This window comes from Dipodomys ordii, unplaced genomic scaffold (assembly GCF_000151885.1).
Source record: "Dipodomys ordii isolate 6190 unplaced genomic scaffold, Dord_2.0 Scaffold183, whole genome shotgun sequence".
Taxonomy (NCBI): Eukaryota; Metazoa; Chordata; class Mammalia; order Rodentia; family Heteromyidae; genus Dipodomys; species Dipodomys ordii.
In genome coordinates this window covers 703274-725519 of record NW_012267399.1, presented here as the reverse complement: position 1 = coordinate 725519, position 22246 = coordinate 703274, and the positions used below count along the sequence as shown (strand labels likewise).

At 37.4% G+C, this 22246-nt stretch overlaps 1 protein-coding gene and 1 long non-coding RNA gene across 4 annotated transcripts in view; both read left to right on the top strand.

Annotated features, from left to right (window-relative positions):
- Positions 1–13989, top strand: part of Nucb2 (nucleobindin 2) — a 50472-nt gene extending 36483 nt beyond the window's left edge. For all 3 annotated transcript variants that reach the window (XM_013034159.1, XM_013034158.1, XM_013034157.1), the window contains 9 exons: positions 856–959; positions 1966–2151; positions 2343–2433; positions 2988–3046; positions 3132–3224; positions 4767–4856; positions 11793–11963; positions 13398–13479; positions 13883–13989. In XM_013034159.1, the coding sequence (XP_012889613.1) occupies positions 856–959; positions 1966–2151; positions 2343–2433; positions 2988–3046; positions 3132–3224; positions 4767–4856; positions 11793–11963; positions 13398–13479; positions 13883–13890 (884 nt within the window). In that variant the 3' untranslated portion in view covers positions 13891–13989. The remainder of the gene's footprint in view (positions 1–855; positions 960–1965; positions 2152–2342; positions 2434–2987; positions 3047–3131; positions 3225–4766; positions 4857–11792; positions 11964–13397; positions 13480–13882) is intronic.
- A 2328-nt stretch (positions 13990–16317) lies between these two features.
- On the top strand, positions 16318–18019 carry LOC105999179. Its single transcript, XR_001175722.1, has 2 exons — positions 16318–16750; positions 17489–18019. It is a non-coding gene; the product is annotated as an uncharacterized LOC105999179 (long non-coding RNA).
- Positions 18020–22246: the final 4227 nt, after the last annotated feature.

Here is a 22246-nt window from a genome sequence, read left to right as displayed (position 1 = left end):
TTTACTAGTGATTAATTGGAGATAAGAGTCTCATGGACTTTCCTGTCCATGCTGGCTTCTAACTGTGATCCTCAGATCTTAGCCTCCTGAGTAGCTAAGTTTACAGGGATGAGCCACAGGTGCCAGGCTATTTGGTTGAAATAAGCAGCAAGTTTTTGCTATTAAGAACTCTGATAGTTAACCTTTCTAGATAAAACATTAAAATATGCATATTAGGTCCAGTGTGGTGGCTCAGGCCTGTATTCCCAGCTACTTAGGAGAGAGAATCATGGTTCATGACCAGGCCCAGATAAAAGTTAGGGAGACCTATCTCAATCAATAGTCTGGGTTTGGTGGTGCTTGCCTTTGCCACCAGCTACTTTGGAGGCCATAAGTAGGATAATCACCTGAGACCTGCCCCAGACAAAAACTGGAGACTGTATCTGAAAAATAAGTAAAAGCAAAAGTGGTAGAATGCCTGTCTAGCAAAAGCAAGGCCTTGACTTCAAACCCCAGTACAGTCTAAATAGATAAGTAAATGAAACATATTAAAATGTATTCTATTATTCTAGATTCTACCTTTGCCTTGAACAACAGTATGTGTAATATTCTATAAATAACTATAAGTCTTATTCTAAAACTTTGAATTTTTTTTATAAAATCCTATAGAAATAAGTATGAATGCTATTTAGTTTATTTTTTGTGCTAGTACTGAGTCTTGGAACTGAGAACCTGGTGCTTTGGTGTTTCAGTCAGTTCTGGCTCTGTACCACTCTGTACATCTTCATTTCCAAATATTGTCTCTTATGTGTCATTTATATTAGTGATTATAACATCTAGTAATTGATCACTTACAGCTTTCTTATTCTCTCTCAGATGTAGGTATTGACCACCAAGCTCTTCTAAAACAATTTGATCATCTAAATCACATGAATCCTGACAAGTTTGAATCCACAGATTTAGATATGCTAATCAAAGCGGTAAGAATAATTCTAGAAAGTGTTGTTTTTATTATGCCTGGGAGGTTTTGTAGTGTGACAATTAAACTCAATTAGCTAGAAATAGAACTTTTTTCCCCTAGTCCTGGGGCTTGGACTTGGGGCTTGGATGCTGTCCCTGAGCTTCTTTTGCTCAGGGTTCTACCACTTGAGCCACAACACCATTTCTGGCTTTTTCTAAGTGGCTTACAAAAAACTTTCCTTCCCAGGCTGGCTTTCAACTGCATTCCTCAGATCTCATCCTCCCGAGTAGCTAGGAATGCAGGGATGAGCCATGAGCACCTGTCCAGATAAAGAACTTTTATATAGTCTTTAGAATATATATCTTCCAAGGGAGATAGGTTAACCTTTATCAGATAACTTTATCAGATATACTTAGTTTAGATATTAATATACAGATAAAATATACATATGCCTATGTGTATATATATCTCAAATATCTCAAAATATAAAAAATATCAATATAGCAATACATATATGTATACATAGGCATATTCTGTAAAAACTGGCCAGAACTAGTCAATTACTATTTGTAGTTTTTATTTAGCGTATATAGTATATTTATAGTTATTGTAAAAAAAAACTAATCAGTTTGATTATAGACCCTGCAGGAATGTCACATAGCATTATATTTTCTGTCTGAAACTTGAAAATTTCTTTTTTTTCTTGGATGGCTTAATATGACAATAATGTACTCTCTGACAGTTCTAGAAGCCAGAGACCAATATAAAGGTATCAGCAGGCCCATGTGGTCATGCTTTTTAGAAAGTTCTAGAAGGTATGGGGACACATTCATGCACACATTCACATATAAAAGCTAAAATAAAAATTAAATTTAAAAATTTAGATTAAGTTAAAAATTTTTAAAGTACTCAGTTTTTTCTTCTTTTCCGTATTTCCTCCTAGCAGAGAGTATGCTATAAATAATAGCTTTATTTTATATCTCTCAAACACATCTATGTCATTTTAATAAATTATCATATTCTAGGCAACAAGTGATCTGGAACACTTTGACAAGACTCGACATGAGGAATTTAAAAAATATGAAATGATGAAAGAACATGAAAGGAGAGAATATCTGAAAACACTGAATGAGGAAAAGAGAAAAGAAGAAGAATCTAAATTTGAAGAAATGAAGAAAAAGCATGAAGACCATCCGAAAGTGAATCATCCAGTAAGAATTGTATCTTTCTGAAACCACATTTAGATGAAGATAATTCTCTGCATCAGATAGCACAATTTTAATAAGTTACTGGTACTTAAGTCAGGATTCTTAATTCTGAAAAACTCCTCAAACATGTATTATTGCATCTATAAACATAGATTATATTTTGTTTTGAGCAGTTTCTTAAAATTGGTTCACAGGGAAGCAAAGATCAACTAAAAGAGGTATGGGAAGAGACTGATGGATTGGATCCTAATGACTTTGACCCCAAGACATTTTTCAAATTACATGGTAACAGATTTGATACAAATATTGCTATTTATCTACTGTTTGAAAAAAGCTGTCTATGTTTAACTCTTAAATTATTTCTGCCAAGGTTTGCTGTTGAGTCCTATATGTAGAAATTTTTTGGAGTATTTCTCTAGGGTAATATTAATAGATTTTATTGTAGATCTGCAGTATTAAATATTATAGATGAGTAGCTGTGACTTTCACCTGCTTTGACTGTTGAGTCCTTATATGATTGTTAATTAAAGGCAATTCTGTGTCTGCTTAGTTTATATCTAACAGACTCTATATTATAATATTTAAAATTTACTTTTACTCTTATATCATATTGCTGTACCTTACTTTTCAACAGCAGTACATGTAAAGAATTATAGAATTGCTATCACTTGGGATAATCTGAAGTTTCATGGAAAAGAAGAAATCCTTTTTTTTTTTTTTACAGTATTGTCACCATGTCAGTACTACTTTTGCAAACCATTTGTGAGTAGTTATATTTCAATTACTCATTTTCTAAGGGATTAAAATCCATTCTTCCATTTGTAACTTTTTAACTTTAGATGTCAATGGTGATGGATTCCTGGATGAACAAGAATTAGAAGCCCTTTTTACCAAAGAGGTAATATTGAGTGTTCTTATTTTATCTCTTATTTTACCCTTCAATCTCTTTTTTAGTTTCACATTGGTTTTAACTTTTTTTTAAGTTGGAGAAAGTTTATGATCCCAGAAATGAAGAGGATGACATGGTAGAAATGGAAGAAGAAAGGCTTAGAATGAGAGAACATGTAATGAATGAGGTACTGCATGTTTATTTAAAAAGCTTAAGATGATATATTCCTTCTTTTCATTATTCAAAATTCTTGTAATAAATTTGACCATAAGATGGAAAAATAAACATATATTCAAAACTTTGCAGTTTTGACTCTGAATATTCTACTAGCTTCTCTTTATGTAAATAAAATGTGTTGTAACTACTTTAAATTATTTTCAAAGATAACAATGCTAAGAACAGACTACTTGCTTCCCTTTATGTAAATAAAATGTGTTGTAACTGCTTTAAATTATTTTTAAAGATAATGATGCTATTACATAACAGCAATAAAATCTATTTTTAATTGTAGAAGTCAAATATTTGATATTTTAAAAACTTGCATCAGATTTCATAGATTGACCATCTCTAATCCTAAATCTGAAATGCACTAAAATCCACAATTTTTGAGCACCAACAAAATGACCAAGTGGGAAATTCCACACCATGAAATTGTGTTACATGCACCAAATTATTTACAAGAAAGTACAAAATTGCCTTCAGGCTAGGTATGTAAGGTATATATGTAAAACATATTTGAAATTTCATGTTTGGATTTGGCTCTTGTTCCCAGAAAAATCTCACTATGTGTATCCAAATATCTAAATTTCAGAAAAATCCAACATTGAAAGCACTCTGCTTCCAAACATTTCTGATAAGGGATATTCAACCTGTACCAAGGAAATCCTCCAAGTCCTAGTATTTTAATACTTGTAGCAACAAATGTTTATTTCCTGTTCCTCATATATCAGCTTTCCAGTTAGGCTGTCATGCCCAGGCTTGACCCTTGCTGTATGCCTCTTATTCCAAGGCTGCAAGAAACATTCTCTATCTAGATTATATCAGGACCTAAGAAACCCCAACCAAACAATGCAATAGTATGTGAGATTTATGTTCAGATGTGGCAATACTCACATCTGCTTACATTCTATTGACTAAAGCATGTCTCTGTTAAGCCCTGATTGAGAAGATATATCTCTCTCACAGGATGTTACAAAAAGACATGCAGCACTTGGCCACTGTATAGTTCACCATTGTAACTGAATTTGCCACACACTATACAAACCCCTGAAGAGGATTTGAGAGTTTGTCAACTTAGTTTTGAGTTAGTTGTTTCTTTTTAAGAAAAAATGTTGAATATTTTAATTTAAACACATCTATGGTTGACCAAAACAGTAATAAACACCAAAACCATTCTGGAATGGTGATTTTTCTTGTCTAAGCAGTTGGTTTCTATTAAGGTGAGGAAAGTAAATAAGAGTAGCCTAACCAATTAGATTGGCCAACTGTCTTATGTCAAGTTTTTGGATATCAATATATAGATACCTCATATTTATAATTTTTTAATTATATAGAAGAAAATATGGATTTTCTGATTCTTGTATCATGTACAGTATTTTCTGCCCCTCCACTCCCTGGTTTCAATGGACATTAGGGCTAATTGCTGTATGTTCATCTACTAGAAAACAGTAGTATTTAATAAAATAAAAAATACTTATTTTATATTGTACTTCTATTTTCTTTTCAACAGGTTGATACTAACAAAGACCGGTTGGTGACTATGGAAGAATTTTTGAAAGCTACAGAAAAAAAAGAATTCTTGGAGCCAGATAGCTGGGAGGTAATAAACTACTTCAAAAGGTGCCTATGGTTTGAGAAATTCTATCAGCTTATTCTACCTTTAGTTTGTATTTCCCATTATGTTTATGTATAAACCTTTTATTTTAACATTTTTTTTGTGTGGGAGGGTCCTGGGGCTTGAACTCAGGGCTGCCCTGAACTCTTTTTTACTCAAGGCTAGTATTCTACTACTTGACCAAACCTCCACTTCTAGTTTTTTGGTGATTAATTGGAGATAAGAGTCTCATAGACTTTCCTGCCAGGGCTGGCTTCAAACTATGATCCTCAAATCTCAGCCTCCTAAGTAGTGAGGATTATAGGTATGAGCCCCCAGTGCCCAGCCTTATTGAAAGATGAGTTGATTAAGCAATTAATTTCTCATTTTAAGCCATTACAATCAATTAGAAATATTTAAGGTATTGTTTTATATTCATTATTAAAAATTAAAAATATAGATACATTCAAAGAAAAAAACAGAAGTCATTTGTAATTCTACCACCTTAGATGTACACAGGTAAGTTATATATTATATTATGACAATTTGAAATAGTGTCTTGCTTATGTATAATATAAATCCTATGTAGCATATAGTATATATGTAGTATATTATCCTGTTATTAATTTGTAGGTAATATATTCTTTTTTTTGGGGGTCCAGTTGTGGGGCCTGAACTCTGGGCCTGGGCGCTGTCCCTCAGCTCTTCAGCTCAAGGCTAGCGCTCTACCACTTGAGCCACAGCGCCACTTCTGGCTTTTTTTCTTTTTGCTTATGTGGTGCTGAGGAATTGAACCCAGGGCCTCATGCATGCAAGGCAAGCGCTCTACCACTGAGCTACCTTCCCAGCCCCTAGATAATATATTCATATTTTTGTATTTTAAAAATGGATTGTAAGCCAGGTGCCAGTGGCTTATGCCCATAATCCTATGCTGGTGGCTGCTCAGGAGACTGAGATCTGAGGATCACTGTTTGAAGCCAGCCCACGAAGGACAATCTATGAGATTCTCATCTCCAATAAAGTACTCAGAAAGGCTGGAAGTGGTACTGTGGCTCAAATGGTAGAACACTAGCCTTGAGCAGAAGAAGCTTAGGGACAGCATTCAAGGCCCTGAGTTCAAGCCCCTGGAACAGCCAAAAAGAAAATGGGTTTATACTGTATAAATGGTTGTGTGCAGTCTCAGTGCATTGGCTCTGTCTCCTAACCATTTTTGCTCAAGATTGGTGCTCTACCACTTGAGCCATAATTTCACTTTTGATTTTTGATGGTTAATTGGAGATAAGAGTCTTAAAGACTTTCCTGCTAGAATTAAAATTGTGAGTCACTGGTACCCAGCTGTATACATGCTTTTGTACATTCATGAATTACTGTTGTTGTTGTTTTAAATAATATTTTAAAATATCTTAGAGTCTAATTTTCAAAACATGATTTAAGAAATGACTACATTACATGCAGTTGTTTGGTTTTAGCATGACTTATATAACTATTTCTACAGATTTAAATATTTTGACTAAGTTCTAGTATTTTACTATATATAAGTAATGCTGTGATGGTTATTCATTTATTCATACATTCATAGGCAATCTGTGATGATTTTCCTTGACTTCCCAGCAATAGAATATTTTCAGTTTTTGAACTGTTTTTAGTTTCTAGCCAAATTGCTCCAGAAAAAGTATACCAGTTTATACCACAGCCAACTTGTATAAATGAATGCATTCACAGTTTCAAAAGACTTATTGAGAGGTAACACTCAACTAAAGCAAATTCAAGGAAGAAGATTGTCTTTTCCTATATATCTATAACAAATAAAAGATGGGGAGGGAAGGGATGATAGGGGAAAAGCAAAGAAGGATGTAACAATGCTCAATAGGAAATGGATTCATTACCTTGCTCATGTAACTGTAACCCTTCTGTACAGTATCTTTACAAAAAATATAAAGAAAAAAACAAAAGAGAGCTGTGTGTGGTGGTGCATATATACCTGTAACCTCAGCATTCAGGAGGCTGAGGCAAGAGAATCATAAGTTTGAGGGCCAACTTGGGATGAACTGTGAAACATTATCTTGAAACCATCAAAATGACCAGGTATTGGTGGCGCATACCTGTAATCCTAGCTACTCAGGAGGGTGAGATCTGAGGATCACCATTTGAAGCCAGCCTGGGCAGGAAAGCCTGTGAGACTCTTAGCTCCAGTTATCTAACAACAACTAAAACAAAAAGCCAGAAATAGAGCTGTGGCTCAAGTACTAGCCTTGAGTGGAAAAGCTAAAGGACAGTGCCCCAGCCCAAGGTTCAAGCCCCATGGCTAAAACCAAAACAGCTGCAGCAGCAGCAGCAACAACAACAACAACACAAAAGTATACCAAAAACAACAACCAACAACAACACAAAAGTGTACCAAAACCAGCTAACCAAATAAATGCTGTTTATGATTCCCATTAACTGGCAATACTAGCTTTGATCATTTGCTTAATGTTATTATTTTGCTTCTCTTTCCCCTGTTAGGGCCTTGTTAGACAAGCACTATGCCATTTGAGCTATTTTCACAGACTTTTTGTTTTTATTTTGTATTATTATTTTAAATATTAATTTATTTTATTGTTGATATAGGGTCTCACTGACCTAAAAGTTATGATATTCCTGCCTCTACTTCCTTAGGTATAGGCATGTACTACCATGCCTGGCTTTATTTTACCTTTTATAATTTTAAAAACACCTCTAATTTACTATACTGCCCAAATAAAAGAATAGCTGTTTTAAAATTCACTCAATGTGACACCAAAAATATATTCTCATAATTTTTATGAACGTTGTTATTTTCTCAGGGCTAGACATTTTGATTACTTCTAGTTCTTTATTGTTATTTGTAAAAGGAAACACTGACATGATACTTTTTGTTTTCTTCTGAGACCAAGGTCTTACTATGAAGTTCAAGCTAGCCTCAAACAAATACTGTGACTGGCTATATCTTTCTTTCTTTTTGTTAGTTATGGGGCTTGAACTCTGGACCTGGGCTCTGTCCCTGAGCTCTTCAGCTCAAGGCTAGTGCTCTACCACTTGAGCCACAGCATCACTTCCAGTTTTTCTGGTAGTTAATTAGATAGGAGTCTCACAGACTTTCCTGCCAGGGTTGGCTTTGAACCATGATCCTCAGATCTCAGCCTTCTGAGTAGCTAGGATTACTGACATGAGCCACCTGCACCCAGCTATAAGTGTATTAAAAATAATTTTATTGTTGTTATTAAAATTGTACAGAGACACTACCATTTCTTAAGTCAGGTAATGAGTACATTTTTTTGACAGTCACCCCTTTTTTTAACTGCCCCCCCCATATCCCCTCCCAACCTTGCCCACAGATACATGTACACTGAATAGCACGTTTACATTTGTGTGTTCTTCTTTCCTCTTTCCCTTTCTGTACCCGTAAGTACATTTTTATGTAAATTTAGGATATTTTGGGGGTGCTGGTCCTGGGGCTTGAACTCAAGGCTTTGACTCTGTCCTGAGCTTTTTTCGCTAAAGACTAGCTCCTTGAACCACAATGTACCCCCAGTTGTTTGTTTGTTTGTTTTTGGTAGTTAATTGGAAATAAGAATCTCACAGGCTTTCCTGCCTGGGCTGGCTTTGAACTGATCCTCAGATCTCAGACTCCTGAATACCTAGGTTTACAGGTGTGAGCCAGCAGCACCCAGAAAAATTCAGGATTTTTTTTTTTGGTCGGTCATGGGGCTTGAACTCTGGGCTAGACTCTTTTGTTTTGCTCTTAAGACAGAGTCATAGTGTGTTACCAAAGCTCAAACATGTGCACTTAAGCCATCCTGTCTCTGTCTCCCAGGAGCTGGGACCACAGGCTTGGATATAGCACGGACTCTTTTTTTCATATATATATATATATATATATATATATGTATATATATATACATACATAATTTAAAATAGAATACATAATACTATAAAGGAGTTTTATTGTGATAATTCCGTAGATGTACTCAGTGTACTTTGAACAAGTTCTCTCTCCTCTATTTTAGTCTTTTAACTTTCCCTTCCTCCACTGGCCTTTTTCTAATAGTGTTTGGTTGGTTTTATTATGCTGTCTTCATATATATATATATATATATATATGATGTATAATTCATATATTAATATATACACATTATACTTCAATCTTCTTTACCTCCTTTTTTTCTTCCCCCAGTATTCTCTTTTCATACATGTAGCCAGGAAAGAATGGTTCATACCTGTATTCCAAGCTGCTCTGGAGTCAGAGATTAGAAGGATCTCTCTTGGAGGCAAACCTAGGAAACAAGTTAGCAAAACCCTCCTTTCAACAAATAAACTGGCACAGTGGCATCAGCTATGTGGGAGAAATAAGTAGGAAAATTTCTGTCTAAGGCCAGTGGGCACAAAGAGAAATATATCTGAAAAATAGCCTAATGAATAAAAGGGGAGTGGTGGCTAGTGGTGTGGCTTAAGAGGTACAGCATTTGGCTAGCAAATGCCGAGCCCTGAGTGCACTGATGATTTTACTATGATGGTTGACAAGTTGTGATTTTTCTACTGTTATTGCTTCTACATTCATTACTTGGCTTTCTACAATAAGAGAAAATTATCCTTCCCTCATATTCTCTCTTTCTCTCTCTTTATATCAATATAGATTCATGGCTTATTCATTTCATTTAGCTATAATCCTATGATTATTTCCATGTTTAGATGGTCCTAGGATTGGCCACTGAGAGTTTAACTTAATGTTTTTTCTTCCATATTCTGGTAAATCTGTTAAGACTTAACCTTCAGTGGGACAATTCTGTCCTACGAATTTGTCCTTAGTAGGCTCATCTTGTCCTTTTCCTGTCTGACTCCTGAAACAAATCATTTTTTCTGAGAAGCCCATTTCCTTTTGGTGGGAACTGATATAGACCAAGATTGGGGCAATGATGTGCTCCTTACTTCACTGCTTTCAAGGTTCTTGTGAGGTGACAATAATTTGGTTTAAAAAATAAAAACCTAAGTGCGTGCGTGCATGAGCGCATGCACACATATACACGCACACATATAGTATATATGTATGCAGTAGATCTTAGGTATCTGTAGGTATATGGCTTCAAGAATATTACCCTTGGTACAGGTGGACCCATTGCAACAATGAGATGTACAAGTCGTTATGTCGAAAAAGAACTTTACAACTTTGTGGGGGGAGGGAGCCGGGAGGATTGGGTGGGGCTCGGGAGGAGGATGGGAAAGGATGGGAAGGGGAAACAAAGGAGGAAGCTACAATGCTTGATAAGAAATGTACTCATGGGCTGGGAAGGTGGCTCAGTGGTAGAGCGCTTGCCTTGCAAGCCTGAGGCCCTGGGTTCGATTCCTCAGCACCACATAAGCAAAAAGAAAAAAGCCAGAAGTGGCACTGTGGCTCAAGTGGTAGAGCGCTAGCCTTGAGCTGAAGAGCTGAGGGACAGCGTTCAGGCCCCACAACCGGACCCCCCCCCCAAAAAAAAAGAATATTGCCCTTGGGGAGAAACCAGAAGTGCTCAGAATACTTAGAGTTTAAACCACAGCTTAGAACATATATTTTAAAAACTACACTTGGTCAAACCTACATGAAAACTGAGCACTGCTGGCTCATGCCTGTGATCCTAGCTATTCATGAGGCTGAGATCTGAGGTTCACCGTTCAAAACCAGCTTACCAGCTTGGACAGACAAACCCAAAAAACTAATTTCCAATTAACCAGCAAAATGCTAGAAGTAGAAGTATTTTCAAGTGGCTGAGTACCAGCACTGAGCAAAAAAAAAAAAAAGGCTAAGCTAGAGCACAAGGTCTTGAGTTCAAGCTCTGGTACCAGTGCAAACAAAACAAGATGGCATGGAATAATTGGGCAAATAACCAGGCTTACTTATATACATGTATATATGATTTGTCTACGTAAACCCACCTATATACTTTATATTCAGTTTTGTAGATCTATGAAGAATGTGTTAAAATTCATGAATTCATATTGAAATCTTCAACTTTGACATTACATTCTATCATTTGCTTTTTCTATATTTTATGTGAAATCAAACTCTCATTTTTCCACAAATATATTAAACTTGTTTCCTCAATCTTTGAAAAGGTTCAGAATTGCTGATCCATGTTTCTACAAAATGATTCAATATTTGTTTAGATTTAGATCTCGTTTTTGTTGGTCATGGCACCTGAACTCTGGGCCTGGGCGCTGTACCTCAGCTCTTCAGCTCAAGGCTAGTGCTCTACCACTTGAGCCACAGTGCCACCTCTGGGTTTTCCTGTGTATGTGGTGCTGAAGAATTGAATCCAGGGCCTCATGCATGCAAGGCACCTTAAGCCACCTTCCCAGCCCAGATTTTGATGTTTTTAACCTGAGGACATAGAGTCCAAATACTGTGATCAAAGGTTTCTTGGATTAGTTTTCTTTTTTTAGTCTCCAACCCCTTGCGTGGAGTACCTTATTCATTTAAAATAAAAGTACTATTTATTTGTTTTTGGTTTTGTATTCAAATTTGGAGACTTCTCTGTCGTTATGAATTTTTTGTATGTGGTAAAGAAGTTTAGGCAGACCTTTTAACACGTGAGCCATGCATTCAGCCCTAGGATTTTTTTTTGTATGTTAACATTAACATATTTAAATTTTTTAAAAGAAGTCTTATTTCTCTAACCACACTCTGTCCTTTCCACACAGTTCTCAGCCTTGGTCTTTAGTATCTAATCATATTAGTTTTCCATCTTATTTTCTCCTTTTGCTCAAGTGAGTATATAAATGTTCGTTTTCTTATTCCTCTCTTTCTTACCAAAAAAGTATATTACAAATACATTCTTGCACTTGACTAATCAAGTATTTTAAAATTTAATCAGAATGTTAAAGTTGAGTAAGACCTTATTGTCATATTTCTAAGACTATTCTTTCTTCGTTTTCTTTTTCTTTTAGACATTGGATCAGCAACAGCTCTTCACAGAAGAAGAACTGAAAGAATATGAAAATATTATTGCTTTGCAAGAAAATGAACTTAAGAAGAAGGCAGATGATCTTCAGAAACAAAGAGAAGAGCTACAACGTCAGCACGACCAGCTTGAGGCTCAGAAGCAGGAATATCACCAGGTGGCATACTGTAAAAGGATTGTGGCATTAAAACGAATGTTAGGGGCTTGCTGAGATGGTGGGTATTTTTACTGCCAGATACTAGGAAGGCTGAGGTAAGAGGATTGCTTTGTGACCAGGAGCATGAGACCAATTTGCACAATGGAGCAAGACCAGGTTGAAGTAGGAGAAGGAGTGGGGAGAGGAAGAAGAGGGGTAGGAAAGAAGAAAAAGAAGAGGGAGAAGAAAGAGGAGGAGGAGGAAGTAAGAAGAAGAGGAAGAGGAAGAGGAAGAAAAAGAAAGAAGGCAGGCAAGCACTTATGGCTCATGTCTGTAGTCATAGCTACTCAGAAGGCTGAGATCTGAGGATCAGTCTGAAGCCAGCCCAGGCAGAAAAGTCTGTTAGACTCTTATCTCCAATTAGTCAGCAAGAAGCTGGAAGTGGTAGAATGTAAGTCTTGAGTGAAAAAACTAAGAGTGTTTAGGCCCCGAATTCTAGTCTTAGTACTGGTGTGTATACATGCATACACACCCTCCCCTCTCCCACCTGGCCATGCACACACAGAAGAAGAGAAGAAAAAAGAAAGTTACAAGAACAAAAAAAAAAGTTAGGAGCTGGGAATGTAGCTCTGTAGCAGCACATTCTTTACCTCAGAGAGGCCCTGTGTTTGACCTCTTTAACACATTAGAAAAACAAGAGCAAAAATCAGATGTTCAGTGCTCTGTTGAAACCTGTGTTTTATAGTATAATATTTGAATGTGTTTAGTAGCTATCTTATTTTAAAGTTTATTACTTTAAAAATGTTGTTTTGTTACAGTATTTGCTCCCAGGCTGGGTCCTTTTTCCCTCTCAGAGTTGTAGAACCAATAACTAGACCTAGCACCAACTTGGCCCATTTTAGAAATGGGAGATAGACACTCATGTGAACTTCTCAACCCTTGGGTGTTTGGAGCACTGTAGAAACAAGAGTAAAAGAAATGAAGAGGCGGGATAGGCTAATAAGGATGGTGAATATTCATGTATTTCTGAGAATGGGCAGAGATTTTCCAGGAATTTAGGTACCAGCTCTTTCCTAGTAAGGCTCTTTCTAGTTCTTGCCTTGGCAGCTGTCACCTACCTTGGCGCTGGAGGGTGTGTCATGTAGCATGCAGATGAGAGTAAAGTGAAGTTATAATGATCTAGCAGATACCTTAGATCTAATCAGTTTCAGTTAGCAGCTCAACTGAAGAGGTGATTTGTGATCTACAGACATCCTGTCCTCAAAATTAAGAGAGATTAGGAAGGAGTAAAACTTCAGCTATGGCAGTACTCAGGCTATGGTTTGTAGAATATGAATCTAAATTTTAGCACTTAAATATTTGGAAAGTTATGTTCAGTTTATTGTGTTTTGTCAAAGGTGACATAGGTCATAGGATATCAAATACGATTTAAAGTTTTCCTTTCTCATTCATCAGGCAGTACAGCAGCTTGAACAAAAAAAATTCCAACAAGGAATTGCTCCATCAGGACCAAATGGAGAACTGAAGTTCGAGCCACGTATGTATTATTTGTTTAGGAAATTAAAGAGTTATATATTGATATCCATATTTATTTTAAATTTAGTGTAATTTTTGATCATTAGGATTTGTTCTTTTCTATACATTTTTAGAAATAAAGAAATTTTCATTATAGAAAAATGAAAAGTCTTCCAAGTTTTTTGTATCAGCATTTTTCAAATGCTATATGATTTAATAATTAGATTTATGGTGCCATAGTTTATTTCAATATCATTCATAGTTCTTTCTCATCAATTCTATTGATCTTATCAGCAAACATGGTTTTAATTGTACTGATTAGCTAATCATATTTTTCAAATAAACACTCCATATATCTGTAAATAAAAGAACATTTAGAATAAAGAATGATATGTTTAAAATGATATCATATTTCTTTTTAACAGATGTTTAAAATTTCGAAGTCCACAAGAACTTGGAAGAAAATTGTTAACATCTGTTTGGTCTTTTTACCTTTTCCCTTCTCTCTGCTCAATAAATATTTTAAAGCATATTTGGACTAAAGAGAGATACCTCTAAAATGAAAGCACAATTTTTTGGATGCATATATTTGAGAATTGGAATCTACTAGACTAAGAAGAAAACAAGCACACTCATACCTCCCTTCTTTCTTCTTTAGTCATTTAACTGGCCTTCTGCCTTCATTTAATGAGACTATCATTAACTAAGTGAGAAAGCCCTGCCTGTGGGCTTTAAATTAAATTGCTCTCACTTGTAAAGATAGATACTCTTTTATGGGTGCTTATCATCTTCTTCTTCAGTGTTTCTCTCTTTGATATTCACAGTTATTCTGAAAAGGTCGTTGTGTTCCCCAATGTTTCCTAGTAACTTTTGCCCATTTTTAGCAACCTTATCCTGTAGAAACTTCTCAGCTGAACAGTCTTCATTATTCAGACCATTTTAAACTCATATTTTCACTGGATGCTTTGTCATTTAAAATTAGGTTCCACTACATGTCACAGAAAAACCAAAGATTATAGTGGTTCCAACTAAATAGAAATGTGTCCTTCTTCCAGGAAAGAAGTCTAGAGTAGGTGGATTTTGATCTTCAAGAACTTTAGCCAGGAGGGTTCAGCCTTGCTGCTGGAGGCAGGGAAAGGGCAAAGTTAACTTTCTCAAGTTAATTTTCCCAAACTGGCATCACATGGATTTACATCCCTTTGGCCAGATCTGAGTCATGTGGCTAACAACTAGCTGCAGTGGAACTGATAAATTCACCTGACAAATAATGTAGTAGGGCCAACATAAAGTTAGAATGTGTTTACTAAAGAGGAAGGAAGGAGCATTTGGTAGGCACTTTTCAGTCTTAATCACCTTATTGGCTACCTGAGTCTCTATGTACATTCTACTTCTAAGACAGAGAAACTGCCTGAAATCCAATGTACTATTACATATTAGCTCCAAGACCTCTGTCAGGTTATGACATGATTTCTTGTGTCTGACCACTACAAAGTGAAGGGCAAATTTTCTGCCCCAAGAGCATAATATGTAGATTCAAGAAAATAGCTATAAAATAGACATTTTAGAAAAGAGAATTAGAAACATAGCAGTGGCTGATCCTTCCCAGTTAGAAAGTATTGCTTTCTAAAAATAGTTTCTCTGATACACTCTATGAAAATCTTGTTTGGTTTGCTCATCACATAACTCTTGATTCACCATTTTGAGAGGCATTCCCTTATAGAATGCACTCAGGGGCCTTTGGCCTTATCCTAAAAGAGTTTTTATTATCCATGAATTTTCAGGGTCATATTGAATCAACATTGGAGAGGATACTGTTCTTGGATAGGGAACAATCTTAGGAGTTTACTTCCTATTATTACAGATTGTCTTAGCTAGCTGCCAGCTACAAACTGCTGCATGCTAGATTCAGGTGGTTATTGTTTAGGGTTATTTTTGGTGGGGGACAACAAATGAGTTTCTAAAATCTTACTAAGTTTCTGATTTTAAAAACTTCTTTACTCATTTCCTTGTGCAATCACAGTTGAAGATGGTTTTTATATAGTTAAAAAACATCTTTTAAAGAAAGAATTTCATCTTGTACTTGCTGATGTCTTTGTCCTCTTTATTCCCTTGGGTCTTACCTACTGGACAGCCTTTTTGACTGTAAGCTTTGGTAGGACAGCAGTGGTCTAAATCTGATCTTTTCCCTTATTATGGTTCCTATTAGCAGAAAATTCTTAAGGCAGGGTTCTTGAAAATCAAAAAAGCTTCCTCAGTTGAGGAAGAGCCTTTGCTTATAGAGCCTTTACTTAGAGCCTTTACTTGCAGTGGTTTGTTTGGAGTGCATTTAGTTCTTCAGGTCTTCAGGTTTGGGTCTTTCTCAATTGCTACTGTAGACAGACAGCAGTTCCCACACAGCACAGTTGTATTCTTTCGCAACTCTGTGGATTTGTTAATCTCAGCCCAAGTCACATTTATTTTATATGACTCACTATACAAGGCAAGGAACAGCCAGCATAGGCTAGCAATCTGATGTTCTACCACTACTTTCTCTGATATTCACAGTTAGTTGGAGATATCATTGCCAAAAGCCCTCTTTCTTCATTTCTCCTCCTACCACTTTTCTTTTTCTGGTACTAGGATTTGAACCCAGAATTTCCCCCCTGCTAAGCATGCAGTCTACTACTGACTTGCATTCCCAATGTCCTTCCTTTTGTTTTTTGTTGTTGTTGTAGTTGGTCGTGGGGCCTGAACTCTGGGCCTGGGCGCTGTCCCTCAGCACTTCAGCTCAATGCTAGCACTCCACCACTGGAGCCACAGTGCCACTTCCAGGCTTTTCTACTTATGTGGTGCTAAGGAATTGACCCCAGGACCTCATGCATACAAGGCAAGCGCTCCACCACTGAGCCACCTTCCCAGCCCCTGTTCTTCCTCTTTGCTATCAAGTTTTGTGTAGGTCAAGATTCTTGATTGGAGGTAGAGGGATCTTCTTTAAGAAGGCTTTTCTGTTTCTTTAAGCAGAAAATAGATTGAATAAAGAATATTGAGAGCTCAAAGAATCTTTGCTAGATTTTGTTTTAGAATTCTTCTGAAGAAACCAATGTAGGCTGACCTTCCAGGAACTCCTTTACAAGAGTTGGCTGCCAGAAGAACTGCTTTTGCAGCAATCAACAATGAAGCTGCTGGCTGGATGAGGAAGTGCTAAACAACAGCCAGCTCCAGAAACACACCACCTCTGCTGTGCTCTGCCAGCAAAAATGACACCTCATTTTCTGCCTACATCCCTATCTAACTATGCTGAGCAAAAGTCTCAGGTGAGTATACCTGAGTGCTTGGACCAGTTGACTTGAAACCCAGCCTGTGTGAGGAGGGTGGGAATTGCAGTGTTAACAGGAATGCATGTTAAAAGCTTTAGAACCAAGCAGTCTACTTATTATAGTTTTACATTGTTTCCCTTAGCATTGATGTCTATTTCACACTGGTTACTTGTGGTTCACATCTGTTATTCTAGCTACTCAAGGCCCGGGCAGGAAAGTCTTTGAGATTTCTTATTTCCAAATACCAGCAAAAAGCCACAACTAGAGCTGTAGCTCAAGTGGTAGAGCACTGGTGAGAAAAGCCAAGTAAGAGTGTAAGGCCTTGAGTTCAAGTCCCAGTACCTGCACAAAAGACGTAGTAGTTGCTATTTTGAGAGTGGTTTGATTTTCTTTTTGGCGCCAGTAGTGGGGTTATGACCTCAGAGCCTGGGCGTTGTTCCTGAACTTTTGTGCTCAAGATTGGCACTCTATGACTTTAGCCACACCTCCACTTCTGGCTTTTTGGTGATTAATTGGAGATAAGAGTCTCATGGACTTTCCTGTCTAAACTGGCTTTGAACCGTGATCCTCAGATCTCAGCCTCCTGAGGAACAAGGATTACAGGCGTGGGCCACCAGTGCCCTGTAATAAAGATGATTTTTAAGACAGGTTAGCTAATAAAAGAGTGGGGAAGAAAGATCCTTGGGGTGAAATTTTGAGCAAATTATGGCTTAAATTTTGATCTTTGTCTTATAGCTTCCCTGAGCAATCAAGAGTAAACTCACAGAGACCCAGTTACATGATGAGCTTCATAGTGTTTATTGAAGATTTTTATCCCTGAAGAACCTAATAGAAAAGGCCTCCTTTGACCTCAACTGAATACTTTTTTCACCTCATCACTGCTTGTTGAAATTACAGACTGAGGCATATTTAAGTAAAATGCAAAGTTTGCTGTCTTTGTTCTTTGTAAGTGATATTGTAAGAAGACCATCACAACTATCTGTTTTGAGGGTGTAATGTTTGAGGGAAGTTGTATCTTCCCTTTGCTTTTATTAAAATATATATTAGCAGGATTCAAATCTTTCCCTACCCTACTTTTAAGCTTGTTTCCTAAATGAGTAGTTATCTATGGATCCGAAACCATGTCTTAGAAAATCTAAGAACTGAGCCAGAACAAACAGTAGCAGCAAGAACTGAAAACCTCAGACAGTATTGTAAAATCTGGATCTAGAATTTCCAGCACTGCCAGCTGCTTATCAAGACAGCAAAATAAAACCAGTGACATGATTTTAGGAACTGCGAGTTTTTCAATATTACCTATTGCATTATGTTGGAAAATACAACTACATTTGTTGTTTATAGCTGATTATAATTTTCATTGCAGTTTTGAAGCTTTACAGTTTTCTTTTTTCTTTTTGGTCGGTTGTGAGCTTTTTTGTGCTTAAGGCTAATGCTCTACCTCTTGAGCCACAGTACCACTTCCAGCTTTTTCTGAATAGTTTATTTGACATAAGAGTCTCATAGACTTTCCTGCCCAGGCTGGCTTTGAACTGTCATCCTCAGATCTCAGCCTCCTGAGTAGCTGGGATTACAGGCATGAGCCACTGGTACCCAGCTTCTTTCTAGTAGTTTTGAGATTATTCCTGAAGGAGGCCATTGTCAATATAAAAGCTGTCACTTTAGAAATAGACTTCTAGCCGGGTACCAGTGGCTCATATCCATAATCCCAGTTATTCAAGAGGCTGAAATCTGAGGATCAAAATTCAAAGCCAGCCTGGACAGGAAAGTCTGTGAGTTCCTTATCTCCAATGAACCAGCAAAAAGTTGGAAGTAGAGATATGGCTCAAGAGATAGATCATCAGCCTTGAGTGGAAAAAACCCAGACACTGAATTCAAGATGTAGTGCACGCACACATGCACGTGTAGACATCTGTTATTTTGAACTCTAGGACTGGTGTTTTAGTTTTTTGGGTTAGATGCCATCAGAAAAAATATTAGGCATGGTGTGTTGATATATTACAAATATTTGTGTGTATTGTTGTAATCCTGAGGGCTACACCTTATGGAATAGGCACACAAGAAGAATGGAAAATGGAATATAGAAATACATAGAGAGGTCTGGGAATGTGGGCTGGGCTTAGTGGTACAGTGCTTGCCTAGCATGCCTGAAGCCCTGGGTTCAATTCTTCAGTACCACATAAACAGAAAAAGCCAGAAGTGGTGCTGTAAATCAAGTGGTAGAGCACCAGCCTTGAGCAAAAGAAGCTCAGGGACAGCACCCACGCCTTGAGTTCAAGTCCCAGGACTGGCAAAACAAAAACATAGAGAGGTAGTTTCTGGAATGCGCTATGCACCCCAGTTGTTGGTTAGGGCATTCCTGTAGAATAGGTAAGCCTCTCTGGAATGTGTTGTCCTGGTATTTTGTCTTGGGGATGATTCAGCTGTAGCTGGGTGTGGTGCCCTACCCGGCTGATATTGGGGAGATAGCCTCATTTGTTTTGTTTTGTTCTTCTGGAAAGGGGAGCAGGAGTGCTCCCAGAATTGCTTTTGGAGATAAAAATGTAAGTTGTCTAAAGTAGTTAGGTCAGTGTCTAAGATGTCAGCTTTTTTTTTTTTTGCCCTCCCTCCACGTATGAGTTTCTCTCTGTTTTTCTGTATCCAATTTCTTCTGCTTATTCATGATTCCTCGCAAAGCTCCTTACTGCCTTTTTCTGTTGATTTGCTTCAGAAGTTTCAGGAACAGAGGAGTTTTTGGAACTCATGGGTGAAAACCAAATGTCCTTTTTATTGGGAGGAATCTGGATTTTTCTTGACTAGTGTTCCAGTGTAATATAAACCTTTTCAAACAATCCTAGATTGAGAATAAAGGATATAGTATTCTGTATCCTGTCACATTTTGGTGACACTGCTTATAATCCCAGCTACTCAGAAGGCTGAAATCTGAGGATCTTGGTTTGAAGTCCTAAATATACATTTTGATTGCTATCAGTCATATGTTTGTTATACAGTAATTCACTCTTGAGATACAAAGAAGCCAGATTTTGAGAGGTCAAATCCAGAGTCTTTATTAGAAAGCCAGCAGCTGCTAGCAGACATATGTCCCCCTCCAAAAGAACTTTTAGCCTTGATTGCACTTAATACTGTTAGGAAACTGAGCCATGAGGGTAGTAAAGAAAGAACAGAAAAACAATTTCAAATCAGATCACCTCTAATGGAGAGTTGCAGAGGGATGCCATGGTGACCTGAGAAGAGTCAGGAGACAGGAGACATGGCACAAAATGGCAGCTGAGGTACTGAGGCCTAAATAGGGTCATGGTTAGGGGCAGGGTCACAGAGCACTGGAGAGTTTAAAGAATCTTGCTAGTTCATGGTACAGGTCTGGCAGGTTTAGTATGCATTGTTCCAGTCCCTGCCCTGGCCTCTAGGAATTTGGGTGCATAATATCACCTGAGAGTGGGCTTAGGATTTCATTTCTATGAGTGTTTGGAAAGGCCTTCATCCATCAAGATGCCAAGATAGCCGGGTGCCTGTGGCTCACGCCTGTAATCCTAGCTACTCAGGAGGCTGAGATCTGAGGATCGCAGTTCAAATCCAGCCCAGGGAGCAAAGTCTGTGAGACTGTTACCTCCAATAAACCACTAGAAAACCAGAAGTGGTGCTGTGGCTCAAGCGGTAGAGCGCTCACCTTGAGCTGAAGAACGCAGGAACAACGCCCAGGCCCAGAGTTCAAGCCCCACGACTGACAAAAAAAAAAAAAAAAAGCCAAGATACCTCCAGATAGACCAGTATCCACATATCATGTTGATAATAATGAACGCCCTCCAACAGCTGGTATGTCATCCAGTCTTTGACTACGTACTTTGTTCACCCATCCCTCCCCTCTTAGTAATTCTTGTTGCCATCAAAACTCTGCATTTCTTTAGAACCAAGTTTTGTTTAGTTTATAATCTAATGCAAAAGTAGGTTATAACTGGTTTGGAGTGATTTAAAAATGAAAGAGAAAAGATTCTATCTAGTCCTTTTGACCATCTCCTGTGAGTCATTGGTTATTAGCATGTTATTTCTATTTTAGTCCATTTTGAATGTTCAGTTTCATTGACATCAGAGTCAATGTGATTAAATTGGATCCCTATCCTTACTTTAGATTCTGGATGTGTGGGATATGAAACACATGTGCAGCTCTAGTCATGTATTCCTTTTGTACCATGTTGTTCTATCTACTTTGTGGTCCACTCGCTTTGTTACAGTGATTTAGGTTTGCTTTACTTTTAACTCCTTGAGAAGTTGCTATTACTACTTTCTAAATACTTCTTATTTAAGTGGGCATAGCTAATTTCTCTTTTTAAAAAACATATGTACCATGTCCTTTAATATTTTAAACCTTTAGGTGGAAATGTTTTTATTAAGCACAACCATTAAAACCTCTAATATCTTTGCATAGTGATTCCTTCTTGTTTTATAGCATTGAGCAATTAATCTTAGAAACCTGATACTTGTTAGGAAGGTTCTATAGACATAATCACTTGAAAGGATTTATACCTACACACACACACACACACACACACACACACACACACACCAGTGTTTGTGTAATATACAGGAAACATTTCCACTTAACAGGAAGATATACTGCCAGAAGCCATGATGATGGACAATGTAAACTACTGGATTGGAGGTTAGGATTCTGGCTGTTATTTTGACTTTTCCCCTCTTTGTAGAAAAAAAAAAAGCTTAGCAGTTATGATTGTGATTTTTTTTAAAACTTTTTTATTTTAAATAATATCAGTTTTAGGAGAAAAACACTTGCAAAAATAGGGCAAAGGACTTGCATTAGGTTCTACACTTAGCTCTCCCAAATATTGACATCTTACTATGTTACCCGAGGTAAGCTTCTTAAGATCAGAAAATTAACAGTTTTATAATCCTATCAACTACGAAGTTCTGAGATCAGCTGCCTTCAGACAGATCTCTAACCAAACCCATATCTGCATTGAAGCCCTGAACTTGGAGAAAGAACCCTAAAAGTCTGACAGATATAGACTGGACCCGGACACCACATCAATGACAGCCTTGGTCCCACGGCCGGACAACCAGCCTGTGCTCTACAAATGCCACTGCACTGGTGCAGCAGGGAGCTGACTCCAGGGAAGATAGATGGTAGATGGAAAGACAAGCCTGCAGCTGCCAAATTCTCTGATTAAATTTGTCAACTGACACCTACTACACCTACTGTACCTACTGTACTTGTGGGAGTGTAAACTTGTTCAACCACTCTGCAAAGCAGTATGGATGCTCCTCAAAAGATTACACATAGCTGGGCATTGGTAGCTCATGCCTGTAATCTTAGCTACTCTGTAGGCTAAGATCTGAGGATCACAGTTCAAAGCCAGTCCAATAAACCACCAGAATACTGGAAGTGGCGCGGTGGCTCAAGTGGTAGAGCACTTGCCTTGAGCTGAAGAGCTCAGGGACAGTGCCCAGACCCAGAATTCAAGCCCCACAACTGACCAAAAA